At 35.8% G+C, this 17260-nt stretch overlaps 1 protein-coding gene across 1 annotated transcript in view; it reads left to right on the forward strand.

The window, feature by feature from the left end:
• Positions 1-17260, forward strand: part of LOC150092894 (mediator of RNA polymerase II transcription subunit 13-like) — a 557023-nt gene that overhangs the window by 57722 nt on the left and 482041 nt on the right. Inside the window, exon 2 of the mRNA XM_090414065.1 lies at positions 3684-3954. Within this exon, the coding sequence (XP_090270191.1) occupies positions 3684-3954 (271 nt within the window). The remainder of the gene's footprint in view (positions 1-3683; positions 3955-17260) is intronic.

Here is a 17260-nt window from a genome sequence, read left to right on the forward strand (position 1 = left end):
GGCTGCATGGTTTGTGGACATGGACATCACTACACTTGACTGGCTTCCACAAAGCAGTGATCTTAACCCTGTTGAACATCTGTGGAATGAACTGGAATGTCAGGTGAGATCAAGGGACGTCTGCCCCACAGCAGTCCAGGACCTCATTACATGCCTACAAGAAAAATGCTCCAAAATTCCCATTGATCACCATCTTATGCTTATGGAAAATATGCCCTGTAGGATTGCTGCAATTATTGCGGCGAAAGGCAGTCCTACATCTTATTAAGGTGGGCACCAAGACTGTTTGTTTGTCACACTATGATGTTCATTGACTCATTTCCAAGCACTGTATCTCTTCCAGTCAACCTCCATCTCACATCATTCTATTCTATCAATGGCTTTAACAGGCACTTTAGTGCCCACAGCCTTCTAAGTATCCTTGGATTTCTTAACCGTAATAAGAGGATAAGGCAGTTACCCTTATGCTTCTAAGTGTTCTTGTCTGTAAATTGAGTGTGTTCTACCACTACTGGCCAGTTTGCCTGTTTTGAGGAATGAAAAACCTGAGTTTCCAGGAGGGAAAAAACCCTCTACCACTGTATGAGACCGGCTAACTCACCTTTAGTCGAAGGAGACCAGATAAAGGTTCCTCACATTACTTGACAGGAATTGAACCCGGGTCTTTCCGACCAAAGGGCTTTGTCTGTACTGACTGGGCTATGAAGGCTTCCACCTCGCACCATACTGACTCAAAACCATTGCCACTATTTACATCTTGCATGTCCATTTTGTGCAGACATAATTTGGCTGCTATCATCAATAGCACCCATCCCCTCCAAATTCTTGTCATTTCTATCCTTGTGAAAAAAAAAAAAAAACGCCATATCCTTCCATTTCTATTCTCATTAGGATATCATCCTTATCCAACCATGTTTCATTTATTCCAACAATTCTGGGGTGAATAATCTCAGTGAAACAATTTCATCTCCCTTATATCTGATGCTCCTGGCATTTGTAAATAAACACAACAATTCACTTTTAGGTCTATAATCAGTCCTGCCCATGCCATTTGTAAGATGTGATTTCTCCACACCTAACCATTCCAATTGCCGTTATCACCACTTGCTCTCTGTACCTTGTCAGGCTCAGCTACACTCCATACATCCGAGATCACCCCATTCCCATTCTGCCCATGCTCATACACACATTCACTTCTACTTCCAACATCCACTCTTCTTATACTGTGTCTCTTTTGTCCACCTTGACTCCCCCATTTCCATGTTTCACTGTCCATCTTGCATTCTTGTTCTATTATTCTCACAGTACTACCATTCTCATTTACAGTTGCTTCAATCTTACCAGTTCCTCCTGATCTTTTGCTTTAACTCTTACTTTCGTGGTACTCTGCTGTCTTGCTGACATCATTCCTCCTTGCATCAACAGTCTCTCTGACTCACAAAGTTGCATCCAAAAAATGCAATTCATCACTTTTGCACATTTCCATCCTTCCTTCAAATGCATTCCACATATTTACAAACCCCACTTCTTTCTCCTCACACAGTTCTGCCAGCATACCATTCATGGTTCCTACTCTCTTTGTTTACTCATCATTATCATACCTAGACAACACATTGACTAGCTCTCCAACAATACTGTCATCTTTCACTCCCCTCAACAACCTGATATCCCTCCTCCCATCACATCATCCTGATATCGCATCCTCACTTCACATAATAAGCATCTTTTTCTTATTTAGTTTGTTTAGTATTGTAATATCATTAAAACATTTTATTTATTAGATTGACTATCATTGTGGTGTATTAAGACAAAAAAAATGAAGCATTATGTCACAAAGTTAAGAGCCTCTGTAGTTCAGTCAGCATTTAGTGAAGCCTTTGCTTCACTAAATGCTGACTGAACTTCACTTTTTCCTTACAGAAACTTGGCTGTTTTATCCCACAAACAGTCAACTGGCCAGGAGTATACATGCAATTTACCAAAAATATATATTTAGATATGACTAACTATCTTATCCTAAAATTATCATTATAAAAGCCCATCTCAGCAGGCACAGGCATTAAAGGCCTCTTAGTGCTACGGATTAATTTTTTCACAAAGTAACTAAACAGTACATTATCAAAACTATTTTTTAACACAGTTCAAAACACTGATATTACCTATTTCTAAATATTGTAAATTATTATTTTCATTGTTAAATATAAATAAATCTAAAATATAAATTAATATTATATATATATATATATATATATATATATATATATGGATTTCTAAAAGCATTACTTAGCGCTTTAACTTTTCAAATAGATATGTTCCAATTAATTCAATTTCTGAATTCCAGTTTCATAATTCCAAAGATAGGAAAATCTCATTAAATGTGCAAATTACCCACTGTTAGTATTTGCAAAATTGTTGAACATGCTGTATTAATAAATTGAATTAAAACTGAAATAGAAAAAAACATTTAGACTTATGAAAGGAGAAAGTACTGTATATCACATTTTTACTTTAAGGAATATAATTCAACTGAGTATAGAGTTCAAGACCTCCTTATATTTACATTTTGTCAAAACTTTTGACTATATTAATAGAGAACTATGGAATTCCCAATGAATGGGTGAGAATAATAAAATACGCATATTAAAGAAAGTAAAAGTTGTGTTATTGCATGGCAAACATCAGAATGGTTTTGGTTAAGGATTGGTGTGAGACAGGACTGGTTACCTGATAGTTAATGTCTTAACTATCAGGTAACCAAAATGGTTCATGCAGTTTTTGGTAGAGTTCGCTGCAATGACTTGTTTTATTTTGCTGTGATTTGCAGAGCAATTTTTTGTATGCGTCATAAGGCACAGATATGTGTCAGTCAATTGGTGCACTCTAACTTGGTGTGTATTTTTTTTCTGTGACTTTGAACCCTTTTAAAATGTCGGTTGATGAACCTGGTGTAATTTGGGTTTGTTTGCTTTATGAATTTAAGCTTGGTTCAAAGGCTTTAGAAGCGTTCTGTAAGATGTGTGGCATTTGGAAAAGATGGGGTATCAGAACATACTGCGCAGAAGTGGATTATTGATAATGAAGAATTATGTGTCGCTGTTGAAAATAATTCCACATTAACATATCAAGAACTTTCAAAAATGTTTAAAATGAGTGATGAAACAATTCACTTATACTTGCACTAACTGGGAAAATCATGGAAGTTAAGCATATGGGTCCCACATGCATTATCAGATAACAATAAACTTCAAAGGCTATCAATTTTTCTTTACTTCTTTCATGTCATGAAAAGCAAAGCGTAAAGTAAAGAGCTGACATTAACTTCTCCAATTTTGATATCAGGTTTAATACCACTTTCCTTCATAATGTGATCCATATAGATAATGAATAACAAGGGGATAATGTACATCCTTGTCTGACACCAGATTTAACATTAAACCATCTTTCTGTACTTCAATTCTCACAGCTGACTTACAACACAAATAAAGACTAAGTATTGCTTGATATGATGCCCCACTGATGCCATACAACTGTAGTGTTTTGAATAGTTTCCCTCTTTGCACCTTGTCATATGCTTTTTCCAGATCTACAAAACTTAAATACAGATTTTTGTTATATTCTCATTATTTCTCAACTATTTGTCGTAAATTGATTTATTTGATTTATTATAACTTTTTTAATTTTAGGCGGATCTGAGTGGCATTAAATGGCGACGTTTATATGCAGACAGTGTATTATGTGTTGATCCATCAGATGATCCTGTATTGTCATCATTCAGTAAGTGCCTGGCAGCAGATATACTTTGTGTATGGCGCCGTGTGGCTTCTCGTGGAGGTACTGACCATCATCGTTCAAATTTCCATGAAAACAATCAGATTAACTACAATAAGGAGTTATGGATATTTTGGTATGGTGAACAGCCTGACTTGTCTGGTTTGGTCAGTCCTGAATTAACAGGTATGTTAATTTTATGTTTATATAAGCAGATGTTAATGATCTCAAAAGACAAATACAGACACTCCTCAAATAAAAACATTTCATTTTGTGAATCCTTTCATAAGTTGAGTTGTGTGTTAAAGTCAGAATTTGACTCATATTGAGCATTAGATCTGCCATGTTCTCTTGGTAATGACATGGTTATTGATGTAATTACTTTGGTATGTGCTTTGGAACCATATGCCTGGGAAAGAAGTGTCCTAGGTTTGGTTCCCTTCGACGACGTGAAGATCTTAAGGATCTTCCTCAGCCATAGCCAAGTTAGCCGGTCTTGGACAGCAGGGTTTTTCTCCCTAGTTTATCTGGGGTTTTTCATCCCGCAAGCAGGCAAACCAGCTCCATGAACACATGGATACAGTCATGAATATTGCCCTTAGGGGATGCAGCAGAGGAGTGGCGAACCGGCTGCATTAATACGCCTGTAACCCCTCATTAGGAGGGTACTCAACCCATTCTAGACAGTTGAGAAGGATAGGATAAGGATATTTAGGAAATAGAAACATTGGAAATAATAATTAATGTTTATTTTAAAATTAAAGAAAAAATAATTTAACTATATTTATCACTTACTTTCACATTCTAAAAAAATGATTGAACCACCAGCTACTAGATATAAAGGTTTGGAGAAATATCTTGGTGCTTTCCTAAATATTGGCATGCACGCATGGACCATTGTTTGGCTTAATGGAAAAAGTCTTTATATCTAGTTTTCCATCCATATTATTAATAATTTTTCCATTTTATAGTACTTGCACACCATTTTGTAATTATATCTCATTGATTTTAAGATGCTGGTCCCTTCGTATGTTTTTTAATTCAATTATATCCTTTATCATTCCAGTTGTTGACTGAGAAACCAAATTCACGTATACTATGTTCAGTAACCTTTTGTACACGTTCATATTTGTTTATTATCTTTGTTTTCATCTCCAGATCAGTTTTCTTATGTTTCCAGATGTCTATTACTTAACTTTTTTTTTTCTTTCCAGCCATGAGTACATTCTTCAAAATCATCAACAAACAAACAAACAAAAAACACCAGAATATATAGAATCAGGTGAAATTTACAAATATTGCTAATATAAAGTAAGATAGATGCCATAAGAAGTTTGATAGCGTAACATAAAATTTTTCTATTAAAAAAAAATTCATATTTATAGGAAAAGTGTTAAGTTGAGTATTTTATAAGTTAGGAAGTGCTTGTAGACATATATTGGTTTAAATTATATGTAACCTGCTTTTCAAAGTTAATGCATTCCAATGTGTTGACTTAATTACCTTATTCCACAATAGAAATAGTTAGGAAGCATAATGGGAATTGATGCTCAGATTCTGAATATTTAAATAGAGACTACTGTATCTTCTTCTTCTCAGGATTAGACATTTGCCTTCTGGTTTAACTAATCTTTCCATCTTGCAGCTGATCTGTCTCTCCTTCTCTTTGGTCTACATTTATCCACTTCTTTTGGTAGCTTTCTTTCCACCTTTATATATCAATATCTTTCCATCCTAACTAAATAATAATAATAACAACTATAGAAGTGAGGAAAATTTCTGTCATAAAAAAAATGTGTTTATTGTAAAATTTTTGCCTAAGTGTCATAGGCAACTTCAGTACAGGATTATAGAATGTCAGTTAAACAATAAGAGACAAATTTAAAAAGTGCCACACTAATAGCTAATATTAAAATAACCAAAATAGTCAATAATTATATAAAAAAAGTAATATACTGTGTGCCCACAGATACGAGACCCCTCAACACTTGCGCATGTCAGAAGAAGGCGAATCCATTTCAATAATACGGTAATCAAGTTGTTTCATGGGATAAGCGTTTATTCTTATATGTCAGAAAATTAGCTTTTCTTTTATGAAAATTCTAGTTTTTAAAGTGGTAACTATTTTTTTGTATAGTAGTTGGAAAATTTACATATAAAGCATGTGATTTTGCATGTTGGTAACAAATTCATACATTGCCTTATTCCTTTCTCCCCTCCAACATGAATTGACTCTCTTGGCACATTGCCAGCCGAGGATCTCATATTTGTGGTTAGACTGTGTGTGTGTGTGCTGCTTAGAAAGATGTCAACGGACACCAAAGCATGAGGAACAAACAGCCATGGCACCCATCTTAATAAGATGTAGGACTTCCTTTCATTGTGGTGACTGCACCATTCCTGCAGGACATACTTTCTACTAGCATATGACAGCGATCAATGGAAATTTTGAAGCATTTTCTTCCTGTAGGCATGAAATGAGGTCCTTGACCTTGCTGGTTGTTCCACTTTATCCCACAGATGTTCAATAGGGTTGAGATCAGGGCTCTGTGCAGACTAGACAAGTGTGGTGATGTTCTTGACCACACAGTTACAGCAGCAGACTTATGACAGTGCATGGTCTTGCTGAAAGACAATGGTCAATTCCATAGAAATACCACAAACTAGGAAGCACTGCATTGTCTAGAATGTTCAGACACCACTTGGAGTTCAGTGTTTGTGGCACTACAAACAGAGGTCCGAGACCAAACCAGGAAAAACAGGACCACACCATTACACTGCTGCCTCCGAATTTCATAGCTGAGATTATGCACTCTGGTAAAAGATGTCATCGGGCATCCACCACACCGACACCCGTCAATCTCTCAGTAGAGGATGTATGATTCGTTATTCCATAGCACAGTTTACCAAGCTTTCACATCTTACTGTACATGCTCTTTGCATCACTGAAGACGATGCTACATGCTGGTTCAGATAAGTGCAGTTTGCACATTTCGGTCCTACCATGGAAACCCATGTTGTGAGCTTCAGTTGGAGATTCATGTTCCAGTCGGTGCTCGGAATTCCACCTTCAATGTGTTGGTTGACAAATGGCAGCTTTTACGCATTATCCTTCATAGCACTCTACAGTCACATTCAGCAATTGACTTCCTGTGCTTCCATTTCAATATGGTATCACTGATTATTGACCTGGGATGGCTCAATTTGTCAACAATTTTCCAAACAGATAGGCCTGCAACGTGGCATCCTATCACAATGTCTCTTTCAAACTTCATCAGTGTCTTTCTCACATCCATTTCATTTAGACACAGTTGCACTGATTTTGGAGTATTATATTTCTTCAATTTATACTTGTTACAAACACGTGACTCATTACATGGCACGATGCATGCACCTTGCCCATGGGGGTGCCTGTTGACTTCTTTCCAAGCATTGTGTGTGTGTGTGTGTGTGTGTGTGTGTGTGTGTGTGTGTGTGTGTGTGTGTGTGTGTGTGTGTGTGTGTACATCATGGCCATAATTAAACTTCCTCTATTCACAATCTTGTTTAGCTCGATCTAACAATCAGAATGTCATTAAATTTGGTAAGGAGAGGGAGACTAATTGAAACATGGGAAAAAGTCTGTGAAAAAAAATTTAGTTCAATAAGTTGCTGATGGGGGAGGTGGGGATATGGTGCTGTTGTAGCCCAGGAAGCTGAAAATTTGCTTGAAATAAAGTTTGAATACCTGTTTTGCTTGCATCATAAGAGCTATAAAGTAAAGAGAAACCTTCACAATCACATTTCTGTTCATAGTCGTGTTCTGTTCATGTGCCTCACTTTACCTTATTGCACATTACTTGTAAAATTATTTTACATTAATGAGTGCAACGCATCAGCCACCCTTCATGAGTTTAGAACCCACCAGAACTTGCATAAAGGTCCTCTGTCAGCTAATGCAGTTAGATCAATCATTTGGAAGTTTGAAGAAACAGGATCTTTGGAAATTCAACCTGGCAGAGAATGGAAGACAGTGCCACTATGGATAATTTTAGAAGTTGCCACCACGATTGTCAACAAATCACACAAATATATTGCTAGTAGTAGTATAGTGTCCACTGGATAGCACAACAATTGGATATGCCTTATTCTACAGTATGGAAAGTTTTGTGCAAAATTATTACATTTTATCCATACAAGATCAGCAGCATATGGCAGCTGCTACATGATAATTATGATAAGCGACTGGCATTAGCTTTGATCTTTCTGGTCGTATTGAAAGTCAACATTGCTTGGCCTTGGAAAATGCTGTTGGGAGATGAGATGTATTTTTATCTGAACCAGGACTCTACAACAGTGCTTCCCTAACTTCTGGATGTCAGGGCCCCTTTTGGTAAAATTAAAATATTTCACGACCCCCCTCGAAAAAAATCGTAATATAGACATATATTATTATAATATTTATTGTATTTATATTCAATACAAAACATACACAGCGAATATTGCAAATATTACATTTTTAGCATCTTACATACACATTTGTCATGGCACATTATCTCATAATTTTATATAGATAAATATATTGTTATTGTACATTTGCAGTACAAGCACATGAAACGTAAAACAATTAGTAATAAAAAATGAATTAAAAACATGAAAGAAGTTTAATAACAATTTAATGTGATGGATGTGTTTCAATACTGCTACAAAAAGTCATATCAGGTGAAATATTTGAAACTGCAATTCTCAGATTTTTGCTTTGAAATGAAACTTATATGAATAAGCATATATTTATTAATATTCATTAAGCACCGAAATACGCAGGAAGCAAAATTTGTGAACCCGCACCAATGTGTGATTTTTTTTCCATTAAAATATAAAAAATAACAAAAAAGAAATAATAAATAAAAATTAAATACGTTTCTTTTAAGATAAAAAAAAAATCAACTTAGTCTTAAAACATTTTAAATTTGTTTTCATTATTTCATGGTCCCCCTCAACAAAACCTATGGTCCCCAAGAGGGCCGTGGCCCACAGTTTGGGAAGTGCTGCTCTACAACATCCAAAATTATTGAATTTTGGATGTTAACAGGAACTCCCATTACATTTGCTGTATATTACTATTTGGTGTGGCTTCACAACAGATTTTATAATGACGCCATTCTTTTTTGAGGACAGACATCACTTCGACTGTACCAGTAACTTGTTCCATTACTGCACTGAGATATCTTATATGCTGAACAGCTTTGTAATTCCATAACTTCAGCAACAACGATGTTTGGATGACGCTATTTTTATACAAGATGGAGTCTCCCCACATTGTATGATTGATACAGCAGCTTCTTCAGCATGACTCACAGAAAAAGAAAGGATGATTAGTCACTTCTTTCCAGTTGCATGGCCACCTTGCTTCCCTGATATTACTCTGTGCCATTTTTGGTTGTGGGGTTACCTGAAGGCTAACATCTATTATGGCAATCTTGCACTTGGCAGCCTTAAAGGACAACATATTACAGACCGTGATGAAGATTACTTCACATATGTTGCATTCTGCTGTTGAGAATACTGTACAGGATGCACTTTCTGGTCAATGAGAATGGTGGCCACATTGAACCAGGTCCTCTTTCACATGATTGAACTCAATGTGCTCAAGTTGTGCAACAAGTTTGTGACAATGCTCACTCCAGTAACTGTAATTACTGTGCTAACTTAAATTGATATTAAATGTTTTTTTGTTGCATAAAAGACATTTCATTTCAGTTTAATCTTTGTAATTCATTTGTCTATTTTAACGCTTTTTTTTACATTATACAGCACCTAATTCTCCCATCAATGAATTTTTGAACTAAATTCCACAAAATTTTTTTTGCAGACTCCTTCTGCCCATGTTTTGAATAGTTTCCCTATCAAATTTAGTGACAATCTGGTTGTTAGATCGAGTTACATAAGCGTATGAATAGAGGAAGTTTAATTATGGCCACCCTGTATATAAATACATAAATAAAGTTAGTACTTTTTAAATCTGCTAATATTCATTGGAAGAGGCTGAGATACCATAGCTGTTAAATGCTTTTTTGATGAGAGTCCTTAAAACCATTTGATAAAAAGGTGCATTTAATATGTTGTAATTCTTTCTGTAAATGTTCATCTAAAGAACGTAACAATTGAGCACGATGTAATAATGTTTCAATACTTCCAGCTTTTCACTATGGTGGTGAGATTCAGTGCGGATATAATGGCCTACATTCTTCTTCCGAAAAACTAAAAATTGTAAGCTTCCATCTGGTTGATGAAGAATTAGATCTAAAAAGGCTATTTAGTTATTTCTTTTTCAAAGGTGAATTGGATCTTAGGATGAAGTGATTCCTAATTGCAAATATACCATCCACATGAATGTGCCAGTGTGCAGGTCTAGGTTAAATGTTATCAAAGGTATGTTGTTCAGTGTCTCTTCTTCCTCCTAAGGATTTTAGATCAAGTGGCCTGTTTTAGTCTTATGCCATTGTTTTCTTGTTCTTCCAATTCTCCCTTTTCCATTTATTTTATATCTGTATAGTATTTTTGGAAGTCTGCTGTTGTCCATTCAATTTTGATGTTCTGTTTTTATTTATATTTACTTATACAGTAGTTAATTGTTTTTATATTTAGGGATTGTAAAAATATTTTTTTTATGGTCCCATTTGTATATCCAGCGGTTTTTCTGAAAAATTTCATTACTGCTGTTTGAATCTGTTTTTCATTCTTCTTTTTTATGTCAATGTTTCACTTTCATATAATCAAGTTAGTTTACACAGAACATTAAATAGTCTGTTTCTGGTGTTTTTTTGTATCAGGATGTCTTCAATATATTATTTATTATGCCATTTATTTTAACAAACTTTGATATTTTATTATTATTATTATTATGGGTATCTCCATGGAGCCAGTAGACTCATCGCGGGAGACCCAAACTACCAAAACAATATCTGTCATATCTCTTCTTGTATTCATTTCGGATGAAAAGCTCACAACTAAGTCAGGCAATGAATTCCACTCATTCATCACCCTCCAAGCAAAAAACCTTGTTCTCACACCCTTATTAACCACACTCTTCTTTAATTTCCAGGGATGACCTCTTCTTCTTCCATCACTATCACACAGCTGAAACATTTCCCCTGCATCAATCCTATAAAAACCTTTCAGTAATTTAAATGTTTCTGTCATATCCCCTCTTCTCTGCCTATCAACCAACCTCTGCAATCCACAAGCTCTCAATCTATCAATGGGAGCATTTTTTTTACATCACTCACCAACTTAGTCACTCTTCTCTGCGCAGCCTCCTCATCTCCAAGGAATCCAGGTGACCAGACCTGAGCACAGTAATCCAAATGTGGACGTATCATCACTTTATAAAGGGGAATAATAACTTCTTTATCTCTGGATGTCAGCGTGTTCCTCAACAACCAAGTAATCCTATGTACAATCTTGGACACCTTAGCAATTTTAGTAGTGCTTCATAACGTATGAGCAACACCAAGATACAAAAAAAATTAATTAATTTATTTAACCTGTGAAACATTAGTAAGTTTCACAGGTTAAGCACGTGCTGGAGGACATATCATCTTCTATTTCAGAGTTTCAGATACGATTTGAAATGTTTTTGATGATTTAGTTTAATGCCTGTGTTTTTGTCACAGTTATAACTTGTGCTCTGATGTAGAAAATCAATGAAATACTAGTAAGCTCAGTAAATTAATTTTTTTCTGTCTTGGTTGTGTTCGTAAATATAATCAACAACACCTAAGCCTTTCTAGAAGGGGTCAGTAGAATATATGCAGTGAGTTTGGTATAAGTGTTTTGATAACACATCTCACTGTTTCTTGTGGCAAAATAAGTTGTATAAGTAGAATAGGGGAACAGCCATGGGCAGCCCTATCTCACCAGCTCTAGCTGACTGATTTATGGAACATCTGGAAAGCCAAATCTTCACTACCAATTTTCCTCAATCTCATATTTTATTATTATTATTCAGGGCTCCATGGAGTCAAAAGACTCATCGTAGGAGGTCCTTCCTAAGAACATAAAGTCTGTAAAGACTCATCGAGGGGAGGTCCCCCCCCTAAGAAACACAAAGTCTATCATACCACTCCTTAAACTCATTGACCGTTCTTGCTCTCACCACTCCATCAGGCATTGCATTCCACAGTTCAACCACTCCTCACCCTCTTGCTCACAGTTTCGTTTCGTAACTTCCAGGGATGGCCTCTTGTCACCACTCCTTCCCGCTGTTCAACCAAGCGAAAGAACTCCCCAGTGTCAACCCTGTAACCATCTCTCAATAGTTTAAAAGTCTCAATCATATCACCTTTCCTTCTTCTATCCACCAAACTCTGCAGTCCACATTCCCTCAGCCGATCCTCATAACTAACCTTGTACAGTCCTGAAACCATCTTTGTCATCCGTCTTTGTATCCTTTCCACAGTTAATTTATCCCCTTCAAATCCTGGGGACCAAATCTGAGAACAATAGTCCAAGTGTGGTCTGATCAGAGACTTATACAATGGAATGATAACCCTCTTATCTCTGCAGGTCAGTGTCCTTCTCATAATTGCAGCAATCCTCTGTGTTACCTTCACCACCTTTGCAATATGTCCTCTAAACTTCAGGTTTCTATCAATCATCAACCCCAGATCTCTTGTCTCTCTCCTACTTCCTCCAGTATAACTCCTCCCATAGAGTATACAGCATTCCATTGATGTTTCCCAAACCTCAAGACCTTACATTTTGCTGCATTAAACTGACCCCCCCCCCCCCCCCAATTCATTTGCCCATCTATCTAGCTTATTCAAATCCTCTTGCAGGGCTACCACATCTGCACTATTACTAATAATCCTTCCAGCTTTGCATCATCTGCAAACAACTGAATATCCCCATGCAATCCACTGGCATTGTCAGTGATATAAAGGTTAAACAATACAGGGTCCTAGTACTGACCCTGTGGGACCCCACTTGTAACCCTCTGCCTCCTTGAAGCTGCAAAACTGCTCCACCATACCAACTCTCTGATACCTATCAGTCAGCCAATCCTGAATCCAGTTGACCAATCTGACATCCAGACCCTTGTGCTGCTACTTAAATATCAGCTTATCATGTGGCACCTTGTCAAATGCCTTTGCTAAGTCTAAGAAAATTGCAGTATATGCCTTTCCCTCATCTAATGTTCTTGTAACTTTATTATAAAAGGCTAGCATATTGCTAAAACAAGAGCACCATTTCACAAATCCATGTTGACTCTCTCACAGATAACATTACCCTCATCTGCCCAATGCTGTATACAGTCCCTCACTACTTTCTCCAAGATCTTAACAACTACTGATAACACACAGACTGGCCTATAATTAGACACTTCCAGTCTGTTACCACCCTTATGCAATGGCACTATCTTAACTTCCTTCCATTCCCTGGGCACCTTTGCTGAAGCCAGACTTTCATTGAAACAAGGTTAAAGGCACTGTCAGTTCCCTAGCACATTTTGTTGGGCTTTATAGATATATTCTTAGTTTGCTCATGCTCAGAGACAATTGCTACAATTTTTGGATAAAATAAACTATGTACTCTCATATCAAGTTCTCTATCGAATGTAAATCTAACAGGAACCTTCTCCCTCTGGATATTTTAATAATCTATACCATTATAGGCAGTTTTCTGTTTATCAACAAACTTTCCTTTACTGGCTGCTACCTGTATCCATTTTCACACTGTTACCCATCACAGAAGATAGGCATTATCAAAACTCTAATACTCTGAACTCACTGCATCTGTTCTACTAATCCCCCTTCTGTTAGAAAAATTAAATAAAACAAAACTAGCCATGAATACTAATGAATATAATCAAGGTACTATCCTGAAATTATCAATAGATATCATCTCTTGACCCAGACTACTGATGGAAAAAAGTTTCCATAGCCTGCATTTAAAGGAATATTAGAGCAAACAGCATGGGTTCTTCACAAGTATAATCTGTGTATTACCATCAAACCATTTCTGGAAACTGTTATCTTTTCTCCCATCCAATAAAGATAAATTGCCACCTCTCTCCTTGCCTGGTGTTTATCAAGTACCTTGTTCATGTTGACTTTTAGACTGTTATTTTGTTATTAAGGACTACTGCAGATTTGTAATAGATTTATTTCAGAGTATTACATAAATTCATAAATAACTGAGATTAACAACTCATTTTGATAGCAGGTTCATCGCCACTTTTCTGCATGATGTTGATCCCTGTTTGTCCCCTATCATGAATCTGATTTTACATCAAACCTAGTCTCTGTGTATCTCTTTCAATTCTAACTGCTAAGTTACATCTCCAATATGCTTTATGTATTGCTCTGTATATTGTCTCAAGCTCCAGCATCCTCTTCAAGTACAGAAAAACCTACATGTTTTTCTGTACTTGTATAACCTATCCCCTATGTACACGGGGTTAGTGAACGCATAGCTAAGGTGCTAAAACCACTAAATATCTGTGTGGCTTTTCGACCCATCAGAAAAATCTCCACATTCCTAATGTCTCCAAAGGACAAGCTCCCACATCTCAGCTATCCAGGTGTCTACCAGATTCCCTGCTTGTGTGGATTATCATATTTTGAACAAACAGGAAGATCTGCTCAGGTCCGGTTAGAAGAACACCAGTCGTACATCCAGTACCTTGAACCCGAACAGTCTGGAATTGCAGAACATGTCCTCAACACCAGACATAGAATTAAGTGGAACAAGACAAAAGTCGGTTCCTAATGGAACGGCTATACAAAGAAACATGTGAAACATTACTTCACTCCCCTAACCTAAACAGATCCGATGGTCTATGTCTTTCCCCTTTGTGGGAGATAGTACTTTATAAAGCAGCAAATCTTTCTTAACATATAATTGTATGCACACATATATATATATATTTGTAAATAAGTTTTTTTACCTTGGGAATAATGTATTAGGGTTACCAAGTAATTTTATAAACTTGGTTATTTTACTCCTAATCCCAAGTAAGCAAACAGTTAAGTTTGCGCCTGAACGTAGTTCAAGTCTAAAGGTGGTGCAACACCAGGGCAACTCATTGTAAAGGTGGGAAAGCTCTGATCACTATTCTTAGTATTTTCCATAATGTAAAGCACATCTCACTAAGAGATGTATACTGCAATACATTATGGGTGGGGTCACTACCCAGACCGGTTTCAACCTTTTTTGAGGTCTCCTCAGTGAGTAGCTAAACACCAAGGTTTTAGTAATACAGAGCCTTATCAACTTTAACCTATACTAGTTGCTACAAAGTTTTTTATTTTGAATAAGAATCTCTGGAGGAGATATAGATGTAAATAAGTTTTTTTACTTTGGGAATAATGTATTAGGGTCACCAAGTAATTTTATATTATATATTATTCCCAAGGTAAAAGACTTATTTTTTTAATTTTTTATTTATTATTGTATTAGGGTTACCAAGTAATTTTATATTATATATTATTCCCAAGGTAAAAAAACTTATTTACATCTATATCTCCTCCAGAGATTCTTATTCAAAATAAAAACACCTTGTAGCAACTTGTATAGGTAAAGTTGATAAGACTCTGTATTACTAAAACCTTGGTATTTAGGGTCTAGCTACTCACTGAGGAGACCTCAAAAAAAAAGGTTGAAACCGGTCTGGGTAGTGACCCCACCCATAATGTATTGCAGTATACATCTCTTAGTGAGATGTGCTTTACATTATGGAAAATACTAAGAACAGTGATCAGAGCTTTCCCACTTTTACAATGAGTTGCCCTGGTGTTGCACCACCTTTAGACTTGAACTACGTTCAGGCACAAACTTAACTGTTTGCTTACTCGGGATTAGGAGTAAAATAACCAAGTTTATAAAATTACTTGGTAACTCTAATATAATATATATATATATATATATATATATATATATATAAAATTTAATTATTATAATTGAATAATTAAATAACTAAATAATTAAATTTAAATAATTAAAAAAAAAATTAAATAAATTTAGGAAATTTAATCTTAGCTACTTAGGTGGCGCTTTGTGAATATAACAGTTATTGTTTAATTAGCCTTGTACCTGTACTGATGATGCCTGTGATACTCAGGTGAAAATTCTACGAATAAAGAATAATTTACGTGAGTTAATTCCGTTATTATAATAGTTAGTAGTATAATGTCTCATTTACATATAATGTACTGTTTTGAACAGCTTTTCTGTTGCATCTTATCATATGCCTTTTTCAGATCTACAAAACTTAAATATAAATCCCTATTATATTCCTGGGATATCTCAGTTGCCTGTCTTAAAGTGAAAATCTGACCGAAACTTGACAACTATTTGATTGAACATGAAAGTTTTATTTATACGTTCCCTTCCCCCCCCCCCCCCCCCCATCTTTTGAAGTATTGTTACATAAATCTTACCTAGAACACTTAGAACTGTTGTAATTCTCATTTTCAATTTTATTTTTACTTTTTATAGATGGCTACTGTGAATGCTTTACTCCAGTCATATGGAATATTGAATTTCTGACCAATTATGCACTGCAGCACTGTCAAATTTTTATACCTCCATATTACTGCATGTCTAGTTGAATATCTATCATCTGCTCCAGCTGTTTTTCTAAATTTCAGGTGTTTGGTGACTTTTCTACCTCGAGTATTAATATATATTACTGACTTGCATTCCTCTTGAACGTTTTCTACTAGCATTTTAAATTAAAGATACCAAGAAATTATATACTTGGTTTAATCCTTTATCCAAGTGTAAGCAAACAAAGTTTGTGCCTAAAGTATTTTCAGGGCTGGGGCAACTTATATATATATATATAGAAGCTAATGGCTTCACATCACTTGCCTTAGGATCCCATAATGCAAAGCACATATCCTTACGGGTATGCATAACGCTATGCATTATGGGACGAGTCACTACCCAGACCGGTCTTGACCTTTATCGAGGTCTCTTCAGTGGGAACAGATTGAAAATACTTCAGCTGCAAACTTTGTTTGCTTACACTTGGATAAAGGATTAAACCAAGTATATAATTTCTCGGTATCTTTAATTTATAGTGTAACTAAGTGAAAAAACTACCACAATTGTGTCACTTCCTATTTCATTTGTCTTTCAATTTAATTATTCCAGATGCATAGAATATCTTTCTTCAGTTTTCATGTCACCTTTATCATCTCCAATTCCTTTTGCAGCACTCTTATCTCAGTGGCCAAGCTATTTTTCAGTAGCTGCCAGAACATTTTGCATCTTTCTGATATTTTTCCATATTCTCTCTGAGCACATGCCTGACTTACCTGCTAGTAACTTTTGATACTTGTTTTTTCTTCAGGACTGTCTCTTTTAATTTTTGAGTTTACCATACAGTTCTGATTTTTCTAGCCTTTTGCAAACAATCTTCTGAGTCTTTTACTGAGTATCTAAGGTTTGGTTCTTTTTTTTTTTTTTCAAATGCTTTCATTTTTTTCCCTTTGAATACAGTTTG

The sequence above is a fragment of the Typopeltis vanoorti genome, chromosome 24 (assembly GCF_054136105.1).
Source record: "Typopeltis vanoorti isolate ZY-2024b chromosome 24, IOZ_Tvanoo_1.0, whole genome shotgun sequence".
NCBI classification, from domain to species: Eukaryota; Metazoa; Arthropoda; class Arachnida; order Uropygi; family Thelyphonidae; genus Typopeltis; species Typopeltis vanoorti.